The 26,749-nt window shown below is 45.6% G+C and overlaps 1 protein-coding gene and 1 non-coding gene across 3 annotated transcripts in view; both read left to right on the top strand.

Moving 5' to 3' along the window:
* Positions 1–26,749, top strand: part of Ec (ubiquitin specific peptidase echinus) — an 86,088-nt gene that overhangs the window by 11,157 nt on the left and 48,182 nt on the right. For both annotated transcript variants that reach the window (XM_076910379.1, XM_076910380.1), the window contains exon 2: positions 11,896–12,151. In XM_076910379.1, the coding sequence (XP_076766494.1) occupies positions 11,921–12,151 (231 nt within the window). In that variant the 5' untranslated portion in view covers positions 11,896–11,920. The remainder of the gene's footprint in view (positions 1–11,895; positions 12,152–26,749) is intronic.
* On the top strand, positions 8,324–8,395 carry Trnae-cuc (transfer RNA glutamic acid (anticodon CUC)). Its single transcript has one exon. It is a non-coding gene; the product is annotated as a tRNA-Glu (tRNA).

The following is a 26,749-nucleotide window of genomic DNA, read 5'->3' on the forward strand; positions in this document are numbered from 1 at the left end:
GTCCGCGTCGATCCAGTACCGAAGTTAATACTGAGCAGCTTCAAGGATGACAGCCTTCAAAGTCTCGCCCCTAATTTTCTTCACGCCCATTTGGGAATTCAACGTTACCACTGCGATGGTCGTGACATTGTTAGACACGCGATACTTTCATTTCATTAAGTGCTTCTCGCGTCATAGCTGGAATAAAACGTCCCAGTATCAGTGTCTGTTACTCGTTACAGATCGTTACCACAGTTCATTCTGTTTGCCATGAATATTTCACGTCTTTCAAAAATGAACATGCTCGATTCTACAAGCACAGACGAAAGTTTCGAGTAGTATCCCCGCGTTCACCACGCAGAATATACCACGGAGGAGGAACCCTTGACCCTGACACCGCGACTGGAGGATTTCGTTCTCCGGCCGCAGTAACGACTCGACGACCAGTGACGAAAATAGTTCTGCACGAATAAATCATGCCCCGTCCGACACATTTATTCGTCGAGCGGAGGAGGATCCCAGCCTCTCGGCTAGAAGGGGACAGAGGGAAATGCAGGCTCGCGTTCGGCTGCATAATGCAACGGGAGATGCAGCAGCGAGAACGGCTCGAGGCTGCTGGTTGGCAAACGGCCACGGGCGCAATGTCGGTCAGTATTTGGCCCTGATGGATTTATCGCCGAATCTGTACGTGCGCGCAGCGTTCGCGAAGATCGTTTCCTTCGAAAGTGGAACGGGTACGAGGTGTCTCACCCATTGTGCGTTCACAATGGACGAGTTTTCGCGGTGAAAACGGAATTCACGGGGCACCAGCCTCGCGATCGGTCCGCTTCGCGAAAGGATGCGTCGAATCGAAAGGTCGGATGATATCGCACGCGAGAAAAAGAAACGAACAGCAATGTTTTCTCTCACCTCGCATTTATGGGTGCAAACTGTGGGATCTGGTTTGCGATCGAACGCTTTTTTCCGTTTGGCAATGCGATAAATTAAAGACACATAGAAATACTTTCAAAGGGCAGAACAATTTCGTTTCTCCGTTAAATACTTGGCTATTTATCTAACGCGAACTTCAACCTTCGCCCTTATCTCGAATCGAATCGTCCAATCTTTCTCGAAATCCAACCGCGGTCCATTAGACCTTCTCGTCCTTTCCTTGGCGTGAAAAAGAGAAAAGAAAAAAATGGCTCTGTGTACTCAGCCAGATCGGCGCCGATTATAGAATCTTCCATGGCTGTTTGGTAAATTACGAAACTCGTGTTGGGGTTCTTGCGCGGTGTATTTTGGACGATGGCCCCTCGTACCGTTCGCACTTTCATCCTTGGGCCAGGTGTGTGGTTCAGTTTTGCGGGTTCCTTACCCGAGCCTTTTTCTTCCTACCTCCGTTGGGATCGGGTTAGGGGCCAAATAAGTGCAGCGGCAAGGCCCGGGCCAGGGCCACAACCGGTTCGCCGGTTGGCCATCGGTACGACGTAACTCAGCCGACCCTGAAGAGGCTCCGGACAACGCGATAATCAGCAGCTCGTGTATTATCATCACGAACGCCGGCATTCCTGCGCATTATCATCGCGGGGAGGTGTAATACGTTCGAGTCGCCGGCGAATTTAGCTTCCATTTTGTTGCCAGCGCGTCCGCCGGATCCGCCACTCTCGCAATCCTCATCGAGGCGATTTAATGCATCTTGTACAGGGTGTCTCGTTGTTTCTCGTGTACAGATCTCGCTGTGCGTAGTGTTTCGAGTCGAAGCTCGTGATAAAAGCTTGCGGCAGGTATGTTTGTTGTTTGTAATGAGATCGTGCCTTAATTTTGGTGTTCGCTCGGACATCGCGCGAGGCAATTTGTTTCAGCTGTTCGACCTGTTTCGTGCTCGGTTTATCTATGCAGTTCTGAATTATAGCTTGTACCATGGTGTACCACGATGTAACTTAGATCACGTGTGTATCATTCAACTGTCACGCATTCGCTTTCCTGCTTTCTGATATGTCGACACGTAGCTTGTTTTCATAACGGACAAAGTGTTGACAGCGGAAAAATGAACGCTCGTATTGGTAAATAGTTTAATGTAACGATGACTGGGAGTCATGCGCATGCAAATTGTCGACAAGTCGGCTGGATCGAGTGAATCATCCAACTGACTCATATCATTTTATTGATAAACGAAAACTGATTAGTTTCTATCGAGGAATGCTTTTTAACGGGAAACTAAAATAATGGAAACATCTTTGTCAATACGTAATACGTTAGATACGTATAAATATATCAGGACAATTCACTCATAAATTCCAATGAGAGAGCATTCTGACCTGACTGTTCTCATATTTAAGACACGGGTCTGTTAAATAACCCTACTGATGAATCCACTGAACGCAACGTTCCTCCTTTCCTTTTCCCTTTCTCCTCTCTTCTCCCCGTTTTCCTCGCAGCTCCGTATAAGACACATTTCCTAGGGATATTAACCCTTTGCTTTACAACCATGACTCATGCCCGTGGCACAGATTATTACCCAATAAACATAAAACCATTTTATACTCGTAATAAAATGCAATGTTTAATCCCAAGTGCGTCTTCAGTTTATAAGGTCAAGAATTAGTAGTAATTATAAATTCTCCACAGTATTTTAATATTCAAAACCGCGCATAGTTTCGAAGCAGCGACTAAGGTCGTATCTGCAGTATGTAATTAAATTGAACTATAAAACGAGGGTTTAATATAAAATACACATTCGATACTATTGGCGTACCAAAAATTTGCCTCTGGCAATTCAAATCACGTTGGAACTAAAAAGGGACTAATTGTTCCGAAATCCGCCATCGTAGAACAGTTCGAACGCATTTGCCTCGCGTGTAACATTGTTCAATCATTCCCTCGGGACACTAGGTGCGCGTAAAACGTTTCTACGCAGACGACGATACGGCAAAAGAAGGAGCGGTCGCGGGTCGACCGCGTCACCGCAACCCCGTGCTGCTTGCGGCCACGTAGCCGCCGCTTGGTTCTCTTGTCAGGAGGGCTCGTGATATTTTACGCGTGACCGGTTCGGCGAGTTTTTCCCGTGGACCGCAATCGCGATGCGCAACTGGCCAACATTCGATACCCGGAGTGCAGGTGCACCCTCAAAAAATTCGCGCGCGACCGAGCGCCCCCCCTCGAAAACGCGCCGCGAACCCGCGACGCTGTGGCCAACAAGAAGAAGATGTAGCTGGCAGGATACCAGTCTGTCTGTTAAAGAGCCCCTTCTATCTATCGACTGACTCGTCTTCGAGGTTGGTACAGGCGCTCGAGTTCGTTCCGTCAGATCCTGACGAAAGGGGTGGAGTATCTTCATCGATGAGATTTAGTAATCGTAAATCGAAGCGCCATTGAAGTTCCTCGAAGATCTAGTGTGCTTGGTATGTTTTTTTTAGACAAGGAATTTAAGATGAGCCTCGAGTGGTTGAGTAATTCTGACTAAATCTGGAGTCCACGTGCGAGCATCCGGTTGTGAATGATACGAGTTTTGTTCGTCTGGTCATCTATTGTCCACGTGTTCATCCATAATCTCCGTTTAAGAGGTAATTTCGTATTACGTCAATTGCTATCAAGTAGGACACGCCCAGCGTTTAAAGTAGCAATTAAATTGTCCCCGTTCTCCTGGTGGGAAAGTTAATAGCCGAAATATTGAAACATTAAAAATCCCTAAAAATAGCAGATGCTCGCCCGCATCATAAAGTTGGGGTAGTGCGGTATAGCCGAGTGCTACTTTGATTACTGTTACACAGAGAAATCAATTGAACGCGAGGAACATTGGGTATCGATAAATGTATGGTATTAAAATGTTCAAGTTTTACTTTGTTAAAGTTATTGCGGAGATATCTCGTGTGTAATAGCGAATTATTTATCGTAATGATACCGCTGAACCACGCGAAGCGGTTACAGTGATTCGCAACGATTTTTCTTGGAACATAAATAATTGCTTGGCTCGGGATTAGCGATTCCCGTCGAAGCGCTACTTGTAATAAAAGAACCACCTGTGGTAGAAATTATAGTAATTGACGCTTTCGAACGTAAAGTTGTACGGAAGCGCCACGAAGACGGCAAAAAGATTAGGGGTTGAACCTGCCAATTCATGGTCGTATTGAGAGACAGACGCCGTGATTGACGCTTCTCGCTTGTGTCATTAAATTAAATATATAGAAACAAAAAAATTTGGCAAATACACGAGCGTCCACTCTTTTGTTTGCCGTGACCTTACGAAATTTGTTAAAAAATAAATGTGGAGGAGATATGACAACAATTTCTAATAACTGTCAGTTTTACGTATTCGTTTCGAACGATCGATATTTATTCGGTAGTAGAATAAATTGTTTCACTTTTCGCGAAATGGAAAACACCAGTTAATGTCGCTCCTCCTAATGGAACTGGCGATACGTGGCTGGAACGTGATGAATGCTCGACAAGTTTTTAGCTCACAAACTACTCAATGCGTTATCGGGACGGAAAGTTTCGGAGGCGTGCTCATATAAGTGGAAAATCCTTAAATCCCTGGGGCGAAAAGTGGCTCGTCCAAAGCTGGAATTACCGCGTCGATCGCCTTTTTTGAGCGAAGGGTTCAAATCCAACTTGACGCACTCAAATCCCAGCAAACGGATGTGTACACGCGTGCTTTAATTGATGCGACTTCTCTTGTCTACTACCTCGAGTGGCTAAACTACTATATTCACCTGGGTTCTCATCGATTTCCAATCCTCTGGGGTTTCAATAATTTAACAGCAGCACAATTTTCAGGCGGTCTAATATTTTATTTTATTTCACAAATAATCTACACGCGCTAAGTAATTCATGGCAAGCATGTTGTAGGATGAATCATTCCTTAGATTCTTATTCAAAAGAAATTCTACCCAGACTCTCAGGATTCCTATCTCCCATCTTTACACTTCACTACCTTCTCTTCCCATTTCTGTCATTTCCATTTTATATTCATTCGCTCGCGAGCTCCGACTGATCCTGGTCTGAATTACTTACGCATACCTTGATCGCATTTCCGTGTCATCTGCCTGATAATGTACCGAAATTCGCAAGACGGATTTAATATCGAACATCCAGGGCATTTCTCTCTGCGAGAATGGAAAGCGACGCTTTCTAATCTTTTTCCGTATTTCCATTTGTCACTTGTCTATAAAATATGTATGAAATTAATTACGATCGGGTCCTTATCGAACAAAATTTTACCAATATATTGAATTTATCTTCTCTTATCTCGTCCAACAAAATCAATGCGCATAACCTTCCCCAACTCGAACAGGAATAACTCTTTTTCCAACATGGAGCCCCCAACCCCCAAACTCTGATCCTGGCGTCGAACGAGAGCTAAATTTTTTCTCATCCTTTCCATCAACGGTTCCCTTCGAAGCAGTGAGTTCTGCCAACTCTTTTTCTCGCGTCTTCGCGTAATTGTTTACGCTCGCGTCAGGCAGCTGCGTTTCGCGAGATCGCGAAAGAAGAGGATTCCATCCTCCGCGACAGAGCGGCCGCGAAGCCCCGCATTGCGGCTGAACACGATCATGCTGACGCGTGTAAATTCGTTCGTCGTACGTCAGCCGAACGTATCTTTGGTCAGAGGACACGGTTCTTCGTTTAATTTCCGTCGTACGCGCGTATTTCGCGCTGCGATAGCCATCCGCTGGAGCAGCGCGCGTTTTAAATTATGGCTCTGCCTACACGGGTTACGCGTGGAGTTATTACGATACGTATGATAATATATAATGGGCCTTGCACAGTGGTGCAATTTTGCTCTGGTCCTCGTGCGAACTGCCCTTCGCTAGGAATTCTTTAATGCATCGCAGCGGACATTTTGTAAAAATTACGCCTGAGTGTTGTAGCAGGATCCTCTCGATCGCTTCGTCTGAAACACTTTCTTCGACTATCAATGTACTTTCGAATACTTTCTAGGCTGTTACATTACGACGCCTAGCATTTTTGTGCGATGATGAGTAAACGAGGCTGGTCGAAGAGCATTGTTTTTGAGCTACCGTTGGTGGTAATGGACCTGAAATGACTGATAATTGTGAAAGCGATATGATAATAGGTGAGTCATGCAGTTTAGTCAAATGGCTTTGGACGATAAATTAACGTCGAGCAAGTTTTGCCGAGGTATGTCGTGGTTTTTTACTAAAACTAAAAGCAGCCTAAAAACTAAGTAAAAATTTCAACCTATGGCAATACATTCTACTTGATAATAGAGGAATAAGTACATTAACTTCACTCGCATACTAAATAGAGACATCCGAAGGCCAGTAGCACACACGATTGGTACTTTAAAGCTTGAGTGTTTTAATAGTTGTAGATAGTGAGTACTTCGCTGAATAGTAAACATAGCTATTAATGAACATCGTAATTACGTAGCCTGTATGGCTACATACGAATGCCATTTAGTGGAAAGTACGTGTGCTCGGTGTACATAATAAAGTAATTCTGTTTCCACGGTTATGGTAGCGTGAAGTTGCACCAACTAATAATAGGAATTTGTAATAACCCTGGATTAACACGTAACACTGTGTAGTTTATTCACAGTGCTTTTTAGCTTGTATATTTAATGAAATATCATCGAGTTAGGATTGGAAAAATCGTCAAATTTTCTCAGACAATATAAGCCCTCTGTATGGCTCCCGCGGCTGTTCCTCTGCGGCGTCTATTCGCGCCTTGAAACGGAAATAACCACGCGATAGTGGCGCGGTCTGAGTTTATGCACGATTTCCCCTCTTGTTGCTTCCGTTTCGCGCTCTGTCCCCCTTCTGGTCTCCTTTCAACCGCTTTTTTCGGCCTACGCGGGCGTCGAAGAGAGAATTTTGCGAGAAAATACGATAATCGTCCACGGTGTCGGGTACAGACACCGGAAACGACCTCGATGCTTCTTTTTCAGCCGCTTGATTTTCCATAAACGCACTGGAGCTGGTAAAAACGGTGAAATCAACCGGGAGCGGCAGTTGTTCGCAGCTCGTCTCCTCTTACTCGAAGCAGTTGTCACACTTGCTTTTTACGCTGACAAGTTCAATTCCATTCCGGATGGAATCGCAGTTAATTTGATATATTTCCATGGATGCGCTAGATGGAATGCGATTTAAAGACGCGCGGGATTAAAGTGAAAATTCTATACGAAAGAAATAATGAGAGTAATGTTACAACCGAGTTACATTTCTCACGCGTTTCCAGTCACATAAATCGGAACTGGAAAGTATCACAGAAGTTCACGTGACAGAACGCTGATTCCCATTGAAAAGTGAGAAAAAATTGCCGACGTGTGTCAAACGCGTAACGCGTTTTGCGTTTAGTCTGATTGCACAAACTTACCCATTGTACCGTTACCGTCTCGTCGTGAGTACGGCGGCGCGTAGATATCTTAAGAAACCGACTAACCAAGCAAAGAAATCGAAGGAAACTCTCGACGTACCAACGGCTATATGGTGGTCGTCTATAAATACGCTCGTGTACATTGTCATTCAGAACAACGGCGGCTTGTTACGTCGGCATGCATAACACGTACGGGATAGTCTTGGAAGGAAAATAACGCGTCGCAGGAAAGCCTAAAACTTTTCAGCTTTTTGAGAGGCCTGTGAATTGAAAATTGCTGTTGAATATGAATCAGGGATCGGTGTTATGAAAATTAATACGGTAAAAAAGAGAAGGAGACGAATATCGTGTGAGGAAAGCAGGAGGCTATAAATGCAAGTGTCCAGTGCATAGTAAGAGTCCTCCTTACCACACCGTTAGACCGAAAACCGCGTACCATGGCCCGTAATGCAAACCTTACGGTTACTAAAAGGCAAAGAAAGTCAACTTGCTCCTGTGAGAGATAATTGATACCACGATATTCATAGGGTGAACCGTTAAACGTTACAACCAATTATGCAAAATCGCGAAAGCATACTCTTTCTATTTTGGGGAACATTCGTCTACTGGTACAACGATAAATGATACATCGTGCTTTATATCCTCTCAACCCCCAAGATCGCAACCCTTTGCGAGCGTGAAGGCTTCGACTCGATCTTGCTTCCATTTCTGTGACCCAGTAGCGCTCTAACTCCAAGACTGCTACTTCTCTGTAATCAAACACCAGAACTCATCAGTCCCTCTACAAAAAAAATAAACAGGAAAAGATATCGATATCCTACTTGATATCAAAACAATCGATAACTATTTGTATCGAATCATTCTTCGTGAAATCATCGAGGTTGATTGTTACTGTTAGAAAGTAAATTTACGTCGTAATATATAGAGTATTAGAAATCTAGGAAACAAATAATTTAAGCGTTAATATAATAGAAATATTAATATACTTTAAAGCACTTGAAAAATTGAAAATATGTACCTCAAGCAATCCGGTATGGTCTAGTGGCTAGGATACCTGGCTCTCACCCAGGAGGCTCGGGTTCGATTCCCGGTACCGGAAAACTTTTCTTTTTTGCTTTTTTCTTTATAAAAACATACATAATGTATCATAGAAATATTTATGCGAAGCTTTCGTTTATGCGTAGAAGAAACAAACTCCTGCTTGGCGTGCAGTATTTAGTCTGGTTTCATTAGAACACTGTTTGGTACCATCAGCAAGGAAAATAGAAAACCTTAAAATCGTTCGAATTCGTAGAGTGTACATAGAAATAATAGACCTTCGTGAAGCGTTTGTATATGGTTCGATATGCGTGGTACGATGGCTCGCATTGATAGCGTAATCTAAAATTGAATCTGAGAGTCACAATGGTCCGTCTGAAAATAGAGAGAGGATCGACAGAGATGAATTTCAAGTCCTGGTTAAAAAGTATCGCGCAGCTCGCTCTCGTTGGAACAATACCCCTTAGAGCATAGAAAATTCGTTGCAAAATCTATCGAAATTACAAAAGTCGCATAACGACACGCGCATGGGGCAACTCACTTGTAAATTCTCTAAGTAGCCTCCGCGTCCACGCGTAACGTTCGATCATTCGTTACGCCTCGATCTCGATTCTCTGTCCAGCGAGTTCTAAACAGACGAGGAACGAAAGAAAGAGCCCGCGGCTAGCAGGCAACGCGTAATCGTTCGATTGACCTGAATCTCTCCCACACGAATCCACCCCGATTTCCTGCGATTCAAGTTCTTCCACTATCGTCGCCACGGATGACTCTTGAACCTGTTCCAGGGGGGTACGATGGAATTTACACGTACGGAAACGTAACGCCTATCGAGTTGCCTACGTTAGCCGTCCGTCCACTTGACGAGCGAAAAATACCGTGGCTCGCATTGTTACAGGGAACCCCAAAAGCGACCACGAAGCCAACGACGCCCAGCTACACCACTCGAGCACGTACTCGCTCCGACCACTTTTCTTGGCCCCCTCGAAATTAACGCCGACCACTCAGCCGTACCATTTAGTGTGTCGGGTGCTATGCCGCCTCGACCGTTCTCCTACCACCTTCAATAACATCTTCCACCATCGATATGTATCGTCTTTCCTCAGCAGCCTTATTTTTGGTCCCCTTCATTTCCCTTTCTACGCTCAGTTTTCAATGGTGAATGCTACGGTTCATAAATGATCGCGCAAATTTATTTCGTTACAATTATAAACTCCATGCTGGTATCTCTTTTTTTGTAAGACACCGCGTTTAAGCTCAGAGACAGTTCCCTTTGGCACGATGGTAGGCGCTTAACCAACGCGGGGTCTGTTGTAGTTTACTCCCGAGTCTCTGGGAGAAGAGAAGTTTCGCTTCTACGGAAGAAGTCTATTTTTAATGATCGTCAAAGTTGACGAGGCGTCCAACGGCGCAGAATTCAAGGAGATATTTTTGTGCCGCATTTGGAACGGAACGAAAATCAACGGGGAGGTCGCGAATTTCGGCCGACTATCCGACAGACCGTAAAGTACGAAATATAGAAAAGATACTGGTCGCGAGGTTACTCGGATACGCGTAACTGTACGTCTCATCCGTGGCTTACATACTGTTACTGTCACCATTTCGTTTACGTGACATTCCGCGGTAACAGCATAATCGTAACGCAATTTTAACGGTATCAGGGATACTTCTAATCAATTTCACATTCTGTTGCGAAATCATTTTGTTTTTACCTGTCGATGCCGCGACGCGAACGGATTTAATGACCCCTCGGATGGGAACGCGTGTCAAACGACACGCGAGGGGAAGCGTACCGATCGTACCACGGTCATTTTCAGGATCCTCGTTTGAATTACACACCTCGGGAAAATACATGGTTTACATCCTGCATCCTGTTTCTCGCGAGACGAGCAATGACTCCTCCTCTCCTTCTCTCTCTCTCTTTCTTTCTCCTCCCCCGTGTATTTCAAATTCATATAGGATAACGGTGCGTCGGGACGCGCGTCGGCTAATACATATTGTTCGCTCGTGGACAAAAAGGGGTCGCGATAGAGAGAGAGAGAGAGTGCGAAGCGAAGAAATTACCCGTCTGAGGCCGATTCGTGTGTTACGTGTTTACCGTTACCGTAATCCCGTGCGACTCCCGCGACTCTCGTCCTGCTAAACTGGGATCCCGCTTTTTGCCGCCGATTTCCATCGAATTTTACACGCGTCTCGAATCCCCGCTCTTCTCATCGTGGACTCGAAAACGGCACGCAAAATGGTAATCTTTGATAGATTTTAAGGAAATTATTTTTTATTGCAATCGCTTCGCGACAGGATAACATATTCGAGCGTTGGCATCGAGGATGATATGATCTAAGATTCTGAAAATAATTTGCATTTGTGAACTTTCAAAATAATTTGCTTTGAAACGTTCACTGTATGTGTTTCGATATCTTGATCCAAAGATATCGATAATTATATACGGGTATGAACCGATAGTATAAAAAATATTCTTCGACAAGCCTCGAATTTATTCTTAGGTTATTTATAATCAATTAGAAACGTGTTCTCGCTATGTCGTTTTCCTTGAAGATCCTCAATCGAGGCCGCGTTTCACTGTTGGGTGGAACATTGGGGACCGCAGGAGAGTGGCTGATGAATATCGATTCGATGTTCATTGATTCGCTGAACGTGATTTCTTGGTATTGTTACGATCGTTTGATACGCGTCGCGTTACGCTACTGCTCCACGCTCGATCACGTTGCACGCGTAGTATAGTAAATGGTTATGAAAGGTATGAGGCTTCCATTCGTATGAATAACGGTGTTGACATCGATATCGATGTAAATCGTTTTAATGCACGCAATCATGTCCTTCTACTCTTGTAACCTTTCAATCTCTTTTTTTTAAATCGTGCGTAAGCTTCGACGTCGCTTTCCCTCTCATCAAGCTACTGAAAGCATTGAAATTCACATCGAAACGTTCGTCAAAAGTTCGATGATGACTTTTCAGCAAACTCAAGACTTTTTTATTTTCTGTCGGTGGACGAAAGTAACATTCTCATAGTTTTAAGTTAAATAACAAGTACCAAGTGTGTCGTTACGCGAGTAAAATTCAGAGTTCGCACATTTTTCAGCAATTTACCCTAATCTATCCAAGGAAATTGATCGTAAAGCATAATGCTGTCGTCCCCTTTATTGTTTCCGCAAAATTTGTTCCACGATTATGTACCCAGTCTTCCGTATGACCGTGGCTTTACGAGCCACTCGAGCACTGCCTTGCAATTTACCTACATTCCGTCAAAAGGTATAAAGAAAAAATGTTTTCCACTCACAAAGACGCGCCATCAATGAGATATGTGCACAACTGCTCGGTGTTTTGAATAGAAACTTCTATTTCCACATTTCTTGAATAACCTTTTCTTTTCTCACTGGAAAATAAACATTTCCAGTGAATCCATCAAACGAGGATATTATTAAAAATTTCTCCCTTAGTTGCTACGAATAAGTACCAACAATTGTACTTTCATAAATACTGAACGCCGCTAACACGTATTTGAGAGTGGTTCGGCAATCAAATGGCAATTTTCCTTTCACGCAGATGACACTGACGTAACTCGTCGAGGATGGCTTCCATCATGGGCTTACAGCAGCCAGCTGCATCCCAGGATACCGTGGATTACGCTGGATATCTGCAAACAACGCAGTGCCATCAGATACATGGAAGTCAGCCGAACGGGCAGATCCAATCGGCGCAGAAATCGCCGTCGAATGATCATAATACCAGCTTCACCAGCACGAAAGGGTTGCTTAATGGTCCTGGCCAAAACAATTGCTTCCTCAACAGCGCCGTTCAGGTAAGTCAAATCATTATTCGTAACGAGGAAATGGTTGGTCTTGCAATTTTATCGTTGCGAGTCACCATTTCTTTTTTCTCATAAAAATTACTATACAAAGCTCGATGAAAATCTGCAGAAAAGCTGAATATAAGATTAAATAATTTTATTATCACAAAAGATCGTAGTAGTTTCTCGTAAATACACATAAAACAATCGTCGCACTGTCTCGCGTCTCTAAATAATCCATCGAGCACGTTCGACGCGAGCCGCCCGATACAAATCTCGCGCCACTGGTCCTCAAAATGGCGGGGAGTTAGCTGCGCGGTTCATTAATGGGAACAATTTCTCGGCTGCGCCACGCAAAAGAAGCCTTCCCACGGGCCGTTAGAATTTATTACGCCGATCGGAACACTGTTTCTTTCTGTTTTTTTCCCAGGTTCCGCGCAGACCGCGGTGTGTCCGATACGCGGCGGTAATTGTAACATCCGCAGGAAGCAATTACACACGGCCAGGCTCGATTAGAACAATCGATCGGGATCGCGATCCGAACGGACGCCCCGATGCCCGTCACAAAAGAGGGCCCCGATCGCGTTTCGAGCTTCTCTCGTTCAGCCAGAGAGAGATTGCGTAACCTTAATCGCGCTGAGCGTACTCGATTCTGAAAACGGACTGCGTACCTCGGGTAATTCGAGTAATGGTCGGACGCGGGCGCGCCTCTGAAATGCGAAAACGTGCTCTGCGTTTCTGCCTCGCGTGTTCGTTCCTCCTGAACGAGCGAAAATCGTGAACGTGGATCGATTCGTTTCGATTATTGCCAAGTGGGCTGGGGATTAATCCGGGCTAGCGCTGCTACGAACGAATTCTTGCTCGTGCCCTAATTTCAATTTCGTTTCTAACGTTTCTCGATGCTCCGCAGCAGCGTTGCAGCGATTCGAAGCAGCGATAACAGGCTCCGTTACAACCTGACAATGGCACGTAACGCGATTGTCCAATATTGAATTGTCTGTCCCTAAATTAACACATTGCTCCGTGGATGGTTCGTGTGCGCGTGTCTGGTAGCGATGGCGTGTGCTAAGGGTCGCTGCGGGCAATTAGATCCCAGGTTGTTTAGGGTTTCAATTTTGAGCTTTCGGATTTTCGGAATCTCTGCTTCAACTTGCTGAAGAACTGTTGACAGTGACAGAAAAAATTCTTTCAAAGAATCGTCTTCGAAGTTACTTACTGTTGCTTCACTTTTATCTGAAAATTGGAGCCATTAGAGAAACGCATCGATTATTTTCGATTATTTAATTTGAAGTACTGGAACGATTCAGAAAGCAAAGGAATATTTTTCAAGGCGAGTTTTTTAATCCCCGTGTCTGGTTCTCGATATTTTTATCGAAGTTCTCTTTTCATGCTTTTTTTCTCGGGATCTGTTTATGTTCCCAATAACGTGGCTGCATTTCTCGAGCTGCATACCTCGTTGAAGGTCACCAAGCGCCTTCGCGAATGCAACCAGATAGCCGACTATGCATTTCGCCGTTTTCAGGACATTCTTTTCCATCCCAGTTCACCGATTAAAACAAAATAATCTCCAAAGAAGTAAAAAAAACATGGTTTACTCTCGATCAAGAACGATGATTCGTAAAACACGCGAGTATCGCGCGTGAAACATCCGAATGAAATGTGGGGAACGAAACCAGCGCAAAACTCGAAAATAACACTTTACAATTTACGATTCGTCGGGAATAGAGTTTCGCTCGAAACGATCCGTCAACGAGGATTTCGAAGGATCGCAAATCTCGTAAGACTGTGGAGAGGAGAGAAAGAGAAAGCATAATCCGTATATACCGACACGAAGGCCCCACTCTCGGTCACTAAATCTCTTTAAAACAGGAATTCACGGGTTTTTCCGAAGCCGCCTGGGACGCCTCCGCTCATGAAGTCTCCGCATCCATAGTTTATGACCACGAGTAGCCACCAAATCTTTAAGGCCTGGCTATCTTCGAGAGCCTTCGAGGCAGACGTAAATATTCATGCCCGTTAAGTGACAATACACACGGGGAATCTTCTTAAGCCACACTATCCTCGACCCTTTCTTTCTCTCCTTCTTTTTCTTCTTCCTTTTCTCGTTTCATTCAAACACACGCACACGCGCGCACGTAATATTACTCACATATACCCTCTACACAACTTGTACAATGATCATTTCGACTGGCGACTTTTTTATCTCCAATTCGAATAAAATTCTAAATTTGGCATCTTTCATTTCCCTGTCCCCTAACAGTCAACAACAATATACACTGTGACGTTTTACCCCGGTCACAATTACGTCCCATCAGTCCGGAACGAAAGGTCGGGCCCTTGTTTGTTCCTGGTTAACGTTGTATAAGTCTCCTCAAGGCTCTTGGACCGATTGTTATCTGGCGGCGACGAGAGTTCTGACCGAGTGGGTACTCGAGGTTAATTGCTGGTGTGAATACGATTTTTTTTTCTCAAATCTAGAAGTACATATTTATTTTTAGAGCTAGCAAGCCACTCGTGGCTCGGATGCTCGGGGATTATAATGATCGAAGTACTTGGACCAATAACGACCGTTCTCGCAAACGTTCCAATTAGTCATCTGTAATCTCGCGGGAGTTGTTTCGCATTTCGAGGGACGGAAAGGAGTGTCTGTTTAAGTTCCACCTCTTTAGTTTTGTTCCTGTAAACATTCACAATCGAGTAGTTACAGTTGAAACGTGAAACGTACGAGGGCAGAACGAGAGAGAAGTCAGGATGCGAGTGCAGGGGAGGTGCAGTCGTTTTTCGAGCATTGTCCACGATCAGGAAACTGCGGCTAGGTATGGGCGCGATTGTTTGAAATTGCAACGACGCCACCTTCGGACGCGTACCCTGCCTTTGTGACGTGCACTTTTCATTCGTGACACGAGACAAAGCAGTTACCACACCCTGTGTAGCTGCGTGCACGGTTTACGCTTAGAACACTTGTATCACGTGTCACGTAAGTCGATGTATTGGTTCTACGCGTGTTTCATGCCGAACGAACCGTCGATAGTTAATGGCACGATCGTTCTATTAGATTAGAACGGTCGTTCCTTCATGATGTATTCGTGCGTGTGTACGCCTGGCGCTGATCGGTGTGCCTTGAAAATTAATCCCTCCCCTCGTGTCGAAGTCGCGCTGATGGACGAGCTTCTCGTCCGTTCGAACGTGTCTGGTCCCCGGGGTCTTGTAAATAGAATGCGAATTACCATTTAGCCGCTGTAAATACCGACTCCGCCAGGATTTCGTAATTGATTTTGCAGTTGGCAAGGGTCGAACGAAAGTTTCTATTGTTCGGTGGAATTGAAATTGTTCCCGTAACGCGTGGCTCGCGTTGCGTAAAAAGAAAGCGTCCTCTGGAGCCATCGATGCCAGCGGGGGGGGGGGGGGGGGGGGGCGGTGAAACGCGAAATGGTACCATTTCACGTTTAGACGGTTCAGAGATAGGGAACGAAACGTTTCGAGATTTAACAGGGAAATAATTATTATTGGTTTACGTGGGAAGTAGCTAGTTGCGTGAACCGAATGAACTTTTGCACAAGATTCTTCTGAGAAAGCGATACTCTGATTGCCTTGGGTACCCTACCGTGTTAACCTCGTTCAACTATCAGCCATTATATTCCAATTTCATTCGAATTTTGCAGCGGCTCCTCGTTGCTCCCAGTTCAGCTTCTTCTTCTGGATATTACGCATAAATGCCCTCCAATTTCACTCGCCAGTGAACGGTGAAATGAAACAATCGCGGCCTGTATCTGTCGGGGCAGCGTCCGATAAACGATGAAATTTTTATCGTTGCCGCTTAATCGGCCAATAAATTAGCGGCCGTGGATTAATGAAACCCAGGAGTGTATCGCTCGAGGGGTTCGTTCGTCGAAACTGTTTCATTAGCCGGGACGAACTAACGAGCGAATCGATGGGATAAGACTCGTTTTCGGCTCGCTTTAAATGGCGTCTCGGGGCTAACGGGGTCCGTTCACCGCTTTCGTCGCTGACGCTGATAAATGTTCAAACGTCCGCGTTATTATCGAGGCCTCCGCGTACAAATTTCGATGCTGGATAGCCTCCTCTCGTGGATGGTTACTTTCGTGTTTCGATTGTTCGCAATTAGCAGTCGACAGCAGGTTGTATTTTCAGCTATCGAAATTTACATAACAGTCCTTAGATGCAATTGTTCTATCGGTACGGCGATTCAATCGAGAAGATCGATTTGCGACCCACTTTTTGGGTAATTGGAAACTGTTACGAAAGGATCGTTATTTTTTTACCTGTTCATCTCTCATCTCCGTTTCTGCTGGATTTTTCATTAATTGGAGAGAGTTTCCGCGTCGCGATTGGTCCGCCGTCAAGAGGGCCCCGTCTCTACGAGCGAATGGAATTTAAAAGTCTGGAAATAATTGAATCTGTCTTCGTTGCTTCGCGGTTGATTGCTGAAAACAATTTTATTCGCTTTAACGTTCAAAAACGGTATGAAAAATTGTACAAATACTTGAATCCCTTTTTGGCACAAACCAATTGCGAATTTTCGTAGCGAATAGTGCGTCGATTCAGGAGTAATAATAGTTACACCACTTTGGAGATAACGATGGAATGTTTATACGCATACGTGCCTATCGCAAATTAATTATCGATCGTCTGTTCACTGCGAGCATGGAAGTCAATGACACTTCAAACCAGAATCATTAGCTCAATGATGTTCCTCGTTTATCTCCGCGGCTAAAGAGCTACTCTCGATAGAGACGTCGTTCGTTCAATACAATATCCTTCTTTTATCAAGCACAATTCGTCCCACCGACGTAATTACACTTTTTCTCGACTCTGCGAACAAAATTGGCCGAAAGAATCCGTAAAAAGTCGCGAACTTAAATCCGTGTTACGTTCAAAGTGGATTTCACGCCTTAGTCCAGCCTAACAAAAAAAGAAAACGAACGCAAACGAGCCGTATTATTCTCTCTCGAGGTAGAGAACGCTATCTGACAACGCGTACCGGTTAATGGGGCTAGGTTTTGCGCTATCTGAAGAACGCGACGACCGCGATGCTCGCGTATTCGTCGCCCTCGCCTAGATAACGTTTCGTCGACGAGGCTGAGAGCCAGGAGGCCCAGGATGCTTTCCAACACGTAGATTAGGTAACTCGTTACTTTTACCCGTAATCTCTGTACATGTACTCGACGCTGTTTTTTAAAGCCACCGCTGAAAAGAGTTGACAGCGCGAGGGATCTTGTCTGGTCGCGTCACGCACCACCCCCACGATTCTCGCTATACGAACAGCTGTTTAAAAAGCCTGTAAAAGGACTCGTTTGAAAGACCAGAGTGGTTACACCCCCGCGTTTCTTGTGCTCGCGCCACGTCAATCCTCGAAGGATTCCCTCTCGTTCTCGTCGTTGTGGAAAGAAGTCGACTGCTCGAGCAACTTTCTTATCGATACTTTCACTGTCTAACTTTTTCAAAAGATCGTCTAACTAACGAAATTCGAAAGTTCACGCGAAGCATTCGTCTTGAAATTTCTTTAATAAGTACAGAAACATACCAAGCTCTCTTCACGCGTGGCTGTTAAATATCAGAAGCAGTTTCGCAGGCCGCGCGTCTTTTTACTCGCGACACCTATACGCTTCCGGCATTCGTATCACGTCGCTCCTGAGCGTTCACGGGCCTGCTGGGGTCAGGGAATTCCCTTTCGTTCTCATCGTCGCATAAAAAGTCGACTGCACAAGCGACTTTCTTATCGATACTCCCACTACTCTGGCAGAAATCTGGCGTTGCACGTCGCAGGATAGACGGCGGAAGGGGATCGGGTTTGCTCGTGGCATAGTCTGCTCGTAATTAGCGTCTGCAGATGAATCAGTTTCCTATTATAATTAGCCGCTCGCCGGAAAGGGACGCGAAGTAGAGACACCCCTTTACACCTGCCCGCCGCCGCGTCTTCCGAGTGTTATTGACACAGTCGCTCCCATCGCACGCCGCACAATGCACTTTTCTCCCCCTCGTCGGACACCCTGCGGGCTCGAATTAAATAGACGTTTCCCAGCTCTGCGCCACGTTTTTTTTTTTCGCCTCTTTCTTTTTAATTGTGTTTACGTCGTCTACAAAATGGCTACCGTGCAACTCGCAATGATAATGTTATATTTTCACTCTTTTTCGTGTAGTTCATATAGAAAAGTCGCCAGATGTTTAATGTCGGTATCGACCATTTGTTTCTTATCGTCTGTGCGTGAACAGTGGGTTATACGACGTCAAATTTATGTAATTTTTATCACGATTGTTCGTATTAACAGTGAGCCTATTTTTTTATTTTTTTTTTATTTGTACATTTGGAACAATCTTGCGTGTTCCGTTTTTTTGATGCTTTATTTTTTCGCAAGTTGCATTTGGTGATGAATCGAAGGCAATAATCGTGTCTGTGTTTCAGATTAAATTGTTTCCAGCCTACGAGGCAGGAAGAAATCGTTTTGCTTCCGTAAACGTGCACGCTCGCGTCTAAATGTAACTCTTGTGTCTCGTTAGTGGAGCAATCGCCTCTATCGCACGGTTCACAATACGCTTTTCTTCTGTCTGCCCCCCGACTGCCTCGTCGGCTGAATCGTAGCTTTCTGCAGCTCCCGCGTTCTTTAAAGCGAAGAAATTGACACGATCGTCGCGAAATAAGGAGCACGTCGATGAATTTCTTTTGTTCCTCCGCGCGTTTGTTCGACAGACAAAGAGGAATCGCATCGTTTATACGGATCTTTTATTAATTTCCTTACGCTTCGCAGTGTTTTCTCGTGCCAGATAAAGGCTCGAACTAATCCAGCTCGGAAAAAGCTGATTAAAATGATTTTAAAACAAAAGAAAGGATCTGCGATGGCAAATTACAAGTTCGTAGCGTACGAATATCTTAATATAACTTGTAAGTTATAAAGAAGAATTTAAAAATGGTAAACTTGTTCACTGTCACCAGATTGTACAACGAGAGTGGAAAATTGCAAGAACAAACACCGTAGCTAAATTTTTCTTCCAATTCTGAGTGATTTCAGGCACACCAAAGATAGCTCAGCACGCCACATGTCATCGCGAGGGCCAGCAAACGTTGTTCATTGAAACAAAAGACGTTTGGCCCATCCATCTGGTGGCACGTGGCCGATCCGCACCTGACCCGATCTCAAGCCCAGGATTTTTAGTTAGGCGATCGCTGAAACGCGTGCCCTGCTCTACGAAACAGCTGCCCGTTTCGCTGGATGCAGATGCACGCGGTCGTTACGAGATTCGCTGGAAGATGATCTGATGGCATTTTCGGATGGCACCCGGTGCCATCTGTGCCTTCCATCGACGCCCACTCGGTCATTGTTACGCAGGCGAGGTCAATTTCGCGTTCCTCGTGATCTCTCTCAATCGTCGTCCCTCGTCCACGTAATGGGCCTTTGTCTTTCTCCCCCGTCGCTTCGTGTAATTTATACCTCTTTTCTAATAGCGCGATACCATTTAATTATCGTTAATTAAGGACCGCGATAACGCCTATCTGTTTGTTCTTTTGTTCGCTGTACAGCCTGTCAACCAATCTTTATTTAACGCCAACTGTTCCTCTCTGTTCAGTGGTTGTTGTAAGCTAATTTCATTTCATGGCTTTACGATCTTCAGGAAACGTCTCGAGCGGGATCGTAAAAGTCACGATTAATCGTCAGAGTAATTTCGTTAGAAAAAACAAACTTCGTACGCATCGTGCGATAAGCGATAGAATAACTCGACGTGGTGCTGATTTGCACGATTCGATTTAGCTCAACGTCACTCGAATCAACACGAAACAGATTCGCAGTCATTTTTGGCCCAACAAATGCGACTCGCTCGAATCAACGCGAAACAGATTATTCGCGGCCATTTTGCGAAGGACTACGGGAAATCTCGCGACTCGACGCACGGTGGTTAGAAAAGACTCTCTACCAACGACAAATCGGTGAACGTCGGGGTCTCGGAGGTCCCGTTCGTGTCGCGAGTCGCTGGCCCATGAATCCGGGTCTCGTTTCGGGGACAATAGGCGAAGAAGTTACGTTTCTGTCGACCCGTGGTAGCCGACCACGAGGAAAAAGAGAGCCCCGCGCATGGACTTAATGGCGGATGGAACCTGCCGTACGCGATTCGGGCTCTCGGTGCAGCAGGTGTCTGGGAAGGGAGTTGCTTCACTGACTCATCGCCAGGTGATGTCTGCCGCGGCGCGAGGAAGGAACCGGAAGCTACTCGCGTAGAAGGCGAACCGTTCCTTAGAGGCCTCGCTTATTAGGTCTGGAAGTACTGCTTCGTTCGCGATCAATCTTCTGGATCTGGACAGAATAATTGATAAATTACTTTCGCTGGTTTGTTCTTCTTTCATGTCGCTTCTTACGTCGCGATGTTGACTCTTGGCTTTTGCGACGCGAACTTTGATTGAGCTCTGATACACGCTCTATTATATTTCATATTTTCCCGCGAGGTTAAGGTCATTTTACTTGGAGATCTTCTTCAAATGCAACTCGAATGATCGCAGAAAATTAGCTACTCGAGATGTAAGAATAATTACTGGAAGACAGGGAAAAGTATCGTCTGTGTAAGTACAACTTCCGCAATCTACTATCGCTAACCAACATTATAAGCTCCTTGATCGTCGCGCACGTACGCGTTCCGCAAGCTCGATGCTTGGAACGTAAAAAAAAAGGGGAAAAAAAGAAGAAAACTCGTCCCGAATAGGCTTGATTACGCAACCGCTGCCCACTCGAAGCAGGAAGGAAAAAAGGAAGACGCGAGTAGAGAGGCAGAAGAAGCGGCGTCGGAGCCTGAAGAGGAGGCGGAAGAGCTGAAAGAGGAATACACAAGTGGTGGAAGGGGGCACCTCTAAGATGGTGCTCCGGTAAGGGGGAGAAGAATAACCGTGGCTCCGTCTACGAACCGCGTGTGGGAAAACTCCGCGATGCGAGACTGAGAAACGCGTGCGTTCGATCGTGAATTCGCACGTGCGTGCGTGCGTGTACGTCGCGACGTACACCCACGCGAGCCGCATGCGTATCGAGCCATTTCTGCTCGTTCTCCTCGCCGACCCCGACAGTGCGTCGCCACCGAACGTGCTGCACGATCCATTTTTCCGACCGATCCACCGAGTGCGAGCTGTCCTCTTTCTCGAAATGGAAGTCGAACCTATACAAAATCAGCTTTGAATGTTACACGAGAATTTCGATAAATAAGGGAACCACACGTCAAACTATTTTCTTAAACCAAGTGGTTTAAGATCCAGCAATTCGTACGACTTAACTCGAAAAATGACAAATTTGTATATACATGTCCACGTCCACGACTTCTCTGACGCGTAACTAATCTCGTGACGACCCGACAAACCTTATCCCTCCACGTAACACTAATCCACTAATCTTCTCACGACTTAGGTCCATTCGCACCGTCCATTCTCATTCTCCGAGCATCCCACGGAGAATTCCAAGTTCACGGTTCGGATGCCGGTATTATCCTTTCACGGTCGTAAGAAGCATCGTCTCGCCGACGTGGCCACGATTTAGTAACGCGATATTCCACCCTGTTCCCCGAGCACTCGAATTTTCTAGGCCACGGCTCACGCAACGCTCGCCCCGCGTTCATTCGAATGTCTCTTGCAGAGGGGAGCCGACTTTCTATCTTCTCCAGGCGAGTTCCATCGCACGGAGATCCGTCTGTGAAATCTAACTCGCCCTCGACGCATCAACGACTCCCAGAGAACCTTTCCCGCGAGTCTTGACGCCTTCCGCCATGTCTTAGTGGACCGGAACCTCTCCCACTGGTCTCAGGTTCTGGGACCACTGTCGATGATCCTGCGCGTCGACCAGAAACGCGTTCAACGTTGATACGTACTACTGATATCTAATGCCTACTATGTAATTACTTGAACGACTTATGTGCTCGATAAGCAGACTTGTATAATTTGCGACCGATTAATTGGTGGATCTGCTCGTCTCGTGGCCGTCGAAACGATCGGTCGAAGATGCGGGAAGTTGGATCGAGCCGGTTCTTAGAGAAAAGAAAGTTAGTTGGACTATCGTAGCGGGTATTAGACGATGGAAATAGAACAGAGGAGGAATTTCTACGTTTCCTTTCTAGTTTTCAAGGAACGTGTTTCTTTCGTTTATAATTGGAGTTGGTTATCTGTTAATCTTATTAGCGATGGTTAGCGACGTCCTTTTGCGACTCCGTGAGTTAGTTAGGATTGCAGGCTAGTCGCAAGATTTAATTCGCTGCTTGAAATAATTGGCGGATTGTTTACTTGAGTTTCCTGAGTTAACAAGCCGTGTAAACTCCGTGACAGACTGTTTTAGTTTGTTTCGAAGGAACTTTATTCAGCTTGATGCCATGGAAATCTTACATCGAATCATTTGATTAAAATACTATTTAATTCACGCGAGATTTAAATCGCATAGTTAATTTCATCGTCGTCTGATTCGAAGCCTGTTCAGTGGAACTGACCGAATCATTCGAAATAGTACAATTCTCTCGATCTGAAAGTAAGCCGAACGCGAGCTATCAACATCGCAGCATCGAGCACTCAATCTCACGTTCACTCATGGTCACGTTCAGCCACTAAAGCACCTCTAAATGATTCACGCGACCGTCCAACGAGCGCATAAATCAGTCCGTCAATCGTGCGGATCGGACTTCGTCATCGCGAGCAGCACAAAGCGAAGGGGTTGCAGCGGAACGAGACGAAAAGGTTAACGCGCTCGAAACCCGTTTCGTTCGGCCTAGTTTCAGAGGTGCGCGCGTATATGCATGTAAATATAACTTATATATATGTACACACGTGTCTTTGGAGCCCATTGTGCGACGGTCCCCGATCGCGTGGCCTAACGAGAGCTCATAGCGAAACGTGTCGAGGTCAGAGCGCACGTTTTCAACGAGCCTCTGCCCCGTTTCATTCCAATCGAGTTCGATATTTAATATGTATCTGCTCGACAAACTCGTTTCCGTGGATATCGTACGAACCTCCAATGGAGTCTCGATCTATCTCGGATAAAGTCGTTGATAATTAAAAAACCATTTTTATCGAAACGATAAATGTACGCTGTGAAAGTGAATGAACACAATTCAAGGTGATCTCGTTGTATATCAAATTATCCCTGTCAGTCATTCTTCGAGATTGCTCGCTTTGGGTCACAAAGATTACAAACTTAGCGAATTACTAATGCCAAGATCTGTACCAAATTTCAAGAGATGATTCTGCGTGCGAAAATAAAGCGACGATCAAGAATAACATATTTGCATACAAAGCCACGTTTACGCGGAAAACGACGGAGAAAATTCTTGGCGTACGCGTGCAGTAATTCGAAGAGCTCGCACATCAGAGCTACGTGGTAGCTCGCGCGTATCCGCGCAGATTTTCAAACTCGTTTTCCTCGAACCTCGCGTCTGAAACGCGATTTCATTATCCTCGATTTTATCCTACGTTTCCTCGAACCTCTCAAAAAGCTACCAAACAGCCCTCTGATACATTACGCAATGGAGAAAAGAAGAGAAAACGAGAGAAGGGATCATCCCACAAGGGTATGATCAAGTGTAATAACTCGCCTCTGAAAAGAAGTCGCATCAAAAGTCCCATTCATTAGAATAATGGGACGTAGCGCGGTTTTTCGTCTGATTTAATTTCCGTTCGGCGACCAGTTCTAGGTACGAACGAGTTAACTCGCGGGCAGACGATTAGCAGCGGCGGAATTTTCATCCGCGAACCGTGGGTGCGGTCGCCAGGTTGGATCGCGAAGTGGTACGAAAAGGGTAAAAAGAAAAATGGCACAACCGGCAGTTAGCCGCTGTTTGGTAGGCTGCAGCACGGTTCTATTGCGGTTCTTCTCGTCTCGCGGCCGTTCGATGCATTCCTGCAGGATTCGAGAGCGATACTCCGCTTCGTTCGCGAACGTACGCGCTTCTCCCGTGCGTCTCGCAGCTTCTGCGAACGCGTTCCACCGATGCTTCTTGCGAGGGGTGACTTCTTTGGCTACAAAATTCTGTATATCGATCGTGGACGCGTAGTCGTGGCCACATAGTTTCGTTAGCGGGTATTACCTTAAGAGGATTCGAATTTTCGAATTCGATTAAAATGTTGGCGATTACCTGAGGGCGGTGCGCGTCGATCGCGGCATTTCTTGTGCGGTCTAATTGTAAGATACGCCTTCGAGACCCTGCTCGCATTAATTCCTGTTAAATGAATCCAGTTAAGATAAGTAAACACAATTTACATATCCACTAAGTGGGAAATCCTTACGCGGCGCACGTTTCGCTGTATCACAAATTATTGTACCGTTAAATATTTATTCTCATTTAAACGTACACACTCATGAAATTATCTCAACTAAGTTTTATCATTTTACTGTAATACCAGTAACCTAACTTACCACTGAAATGAACATTAAAAAACTAGAAAAAGCTTCTTTTCGCGAGACATGATCGTCCACGAGGCTGGCACACGTTCATAGAAATCCTCGCAGATGGTCCTCAAGGCGGACAAGATTCTGTAACAGTGACTCTGAAGGTGAAAAACGGTCCTCCGCCGCGTGGAAGAAACAAGGACGAACCTGCATTCGAACCGAATGGATGGCTGCGAAGAAACGGCGCGCGTTACCTTCGCGGTTTACGAGCAACGCGTTTCGCGAAATGGCGCGAAAAAATTGAGGAGCCTTGGTCAGAAATTGCGAAAGAAGGATCGCTGGCACGAGCTAAGTGCCAGTGGAACAGTCGAGACGAACGTCGTTAGCGGTACCGCCGCTGGAGAACATGGCGGAAACATCTGGTAATTCCTAGTTCCGCTCTGACGCGACGCAACAGCGCGCTATTCTTTTTTCTCGCGCAAAACGCGTCGTGAACGCGTTGTCGATCTTCCGGAATGATTTTCAGTAATTCTCGTGAGAACAATCGTTGGCGTTTATTCGCCCGTCGGTTTTCCTCGATTCCGTTCGCATCTTGCGTGCACTCGCGTGTCACCAGCCCTGCCGTGATCACTTTGTATTGAAAGGACCTTGCGCAGCGCGCGGACGTCCCTCATTAACGCGAGATAAAGAAAATAAAAGCGCGAACGGAAGGTCGAAATCTTCTCCACGGGTGTGTTAGAATCGCGGGCACGTTGTGGGCGTGCGGAGGCACAATCGACGCGCACACGGGCAACGCGGCGGTGTTCCGTGGGAATCCCCGGGGCTGAGGGAATAGTTTAGCGGCTGAATTAACGGCTCGACGAGTAATGATCGTTGTAATTTCGTCGCTCTCACGGCTTGCGACGTATTTCGCCGTCAGCGACGATTTGGTAAGCTAATGCGCCGATCTTATCGCCGTTAACGAGGGTTACAGCGCGGTTTTGTCGAGGTTAGCTTTTCGCGTGCCTGGTCCCTCGACTCTTGGTAATGTCGACCATCTCTCCCATTCGCGGCGTTCTAACTGCTCTTCTTTTAAGTACACCGATAAACGCGTTCTTCTGAGCAATTTTCTTTGACACCACTATCTCGCCTTTGAATTTACCTTTCTATTTACAGTTTCAGTTGCAAATTTTATCGCAATATTAAATATTAACATCGCTTTTCGTGTTTTAGTGATTAATAAATTCAGCGATGCTACGCTATCGGATCTTCCAGTGAATGCACTTTGAATCGACCGTGAAGTAACGTCGGATCATTCTCATGATCACGCTTATTTCTCTGCTCTCGTCTTTATGAGGATTCTCATTCGCGACTAGCAAGCCGGATGCTCTTGCTGGAACGAATGTTGTTTCTCCGAATGAAGATGTACGATCGCGTGTGGTGGTGCGATGAAAGATGGTATCATAGGGTGGAAGTAATTGAATTTTTTGGGAGATTCGATACGATGATGGAGCGAATGGTTCTCGTCCGGCGAATTTTGCACGGCTCTTAAGTGATTTTCCTGTCTCGCGCGAAGCGGTTCGACTGAGTGAATTAGATCGAGCCAATCTTCGTTGGATCACAGGAAACCTTTATGGGATAAAATCGTGAAGTACGGTTATAGTTACACGGCCCTTGCATTATTTTTCCATTAGTTTCATTCTACTAATCAACCAGCTTCCTATTTTACCAGTTCGTTTCTGTTTCGTTCACCGTTAATTTCGATCAGCAGCTAAGCGAAATTAAGATAGTCGCGAGGATCGATCTCTAGTTAACAGTAAATCCACGCGTTTCCACTGACAGAACTAATGACAGGCGAAAAGTGAACAGATCGAGCAGAAATATAAATTTGCCATCGAACCAGATCGCATCGAAAGATACAGAGAGCTGCACAGAAAACGAGCAGAGGAACATTTATAGAGCATCGGCCAGCGTACGTGCCACGCTATAATTAATTAAACTACAGGTATAACGGATGCTATTAAAAGATCTTGATAGCAACGTAACAAATTTAACGCGTTGCATCACATCCCCATTGCGGCATCGCTGCAGCCTAATTACGAGCATCCCCGAATGGAAGTCGAACGGGATTCTCCTCTGAATCCGCGTTCGCCATCGAAACCGCGCGCGTCCTCTGGAACCAACGCCCTGTCGAACAGATCGACCCTCGTCCCTTCAAAACCCGTAATAACTCACGAAACGTTTACGTACCGGTAATTGCAGCAACGTCCCACGT

This window comes from Xylocopa sonorina, chromosome 2 (genome assembly GCF_050948175.1).
Source record: "Xylocopa sonorina isolate GNS202 chromosome 2, iyXylSono1_principal, whole genome shotgun sequence".
Classification (NCBI taxonomy): Eukaryota; Metazoa; Arthropoda; class Insecta; order Hymenoptera; family Apidae; genus Xylocopa; species Xylocopa sonorina.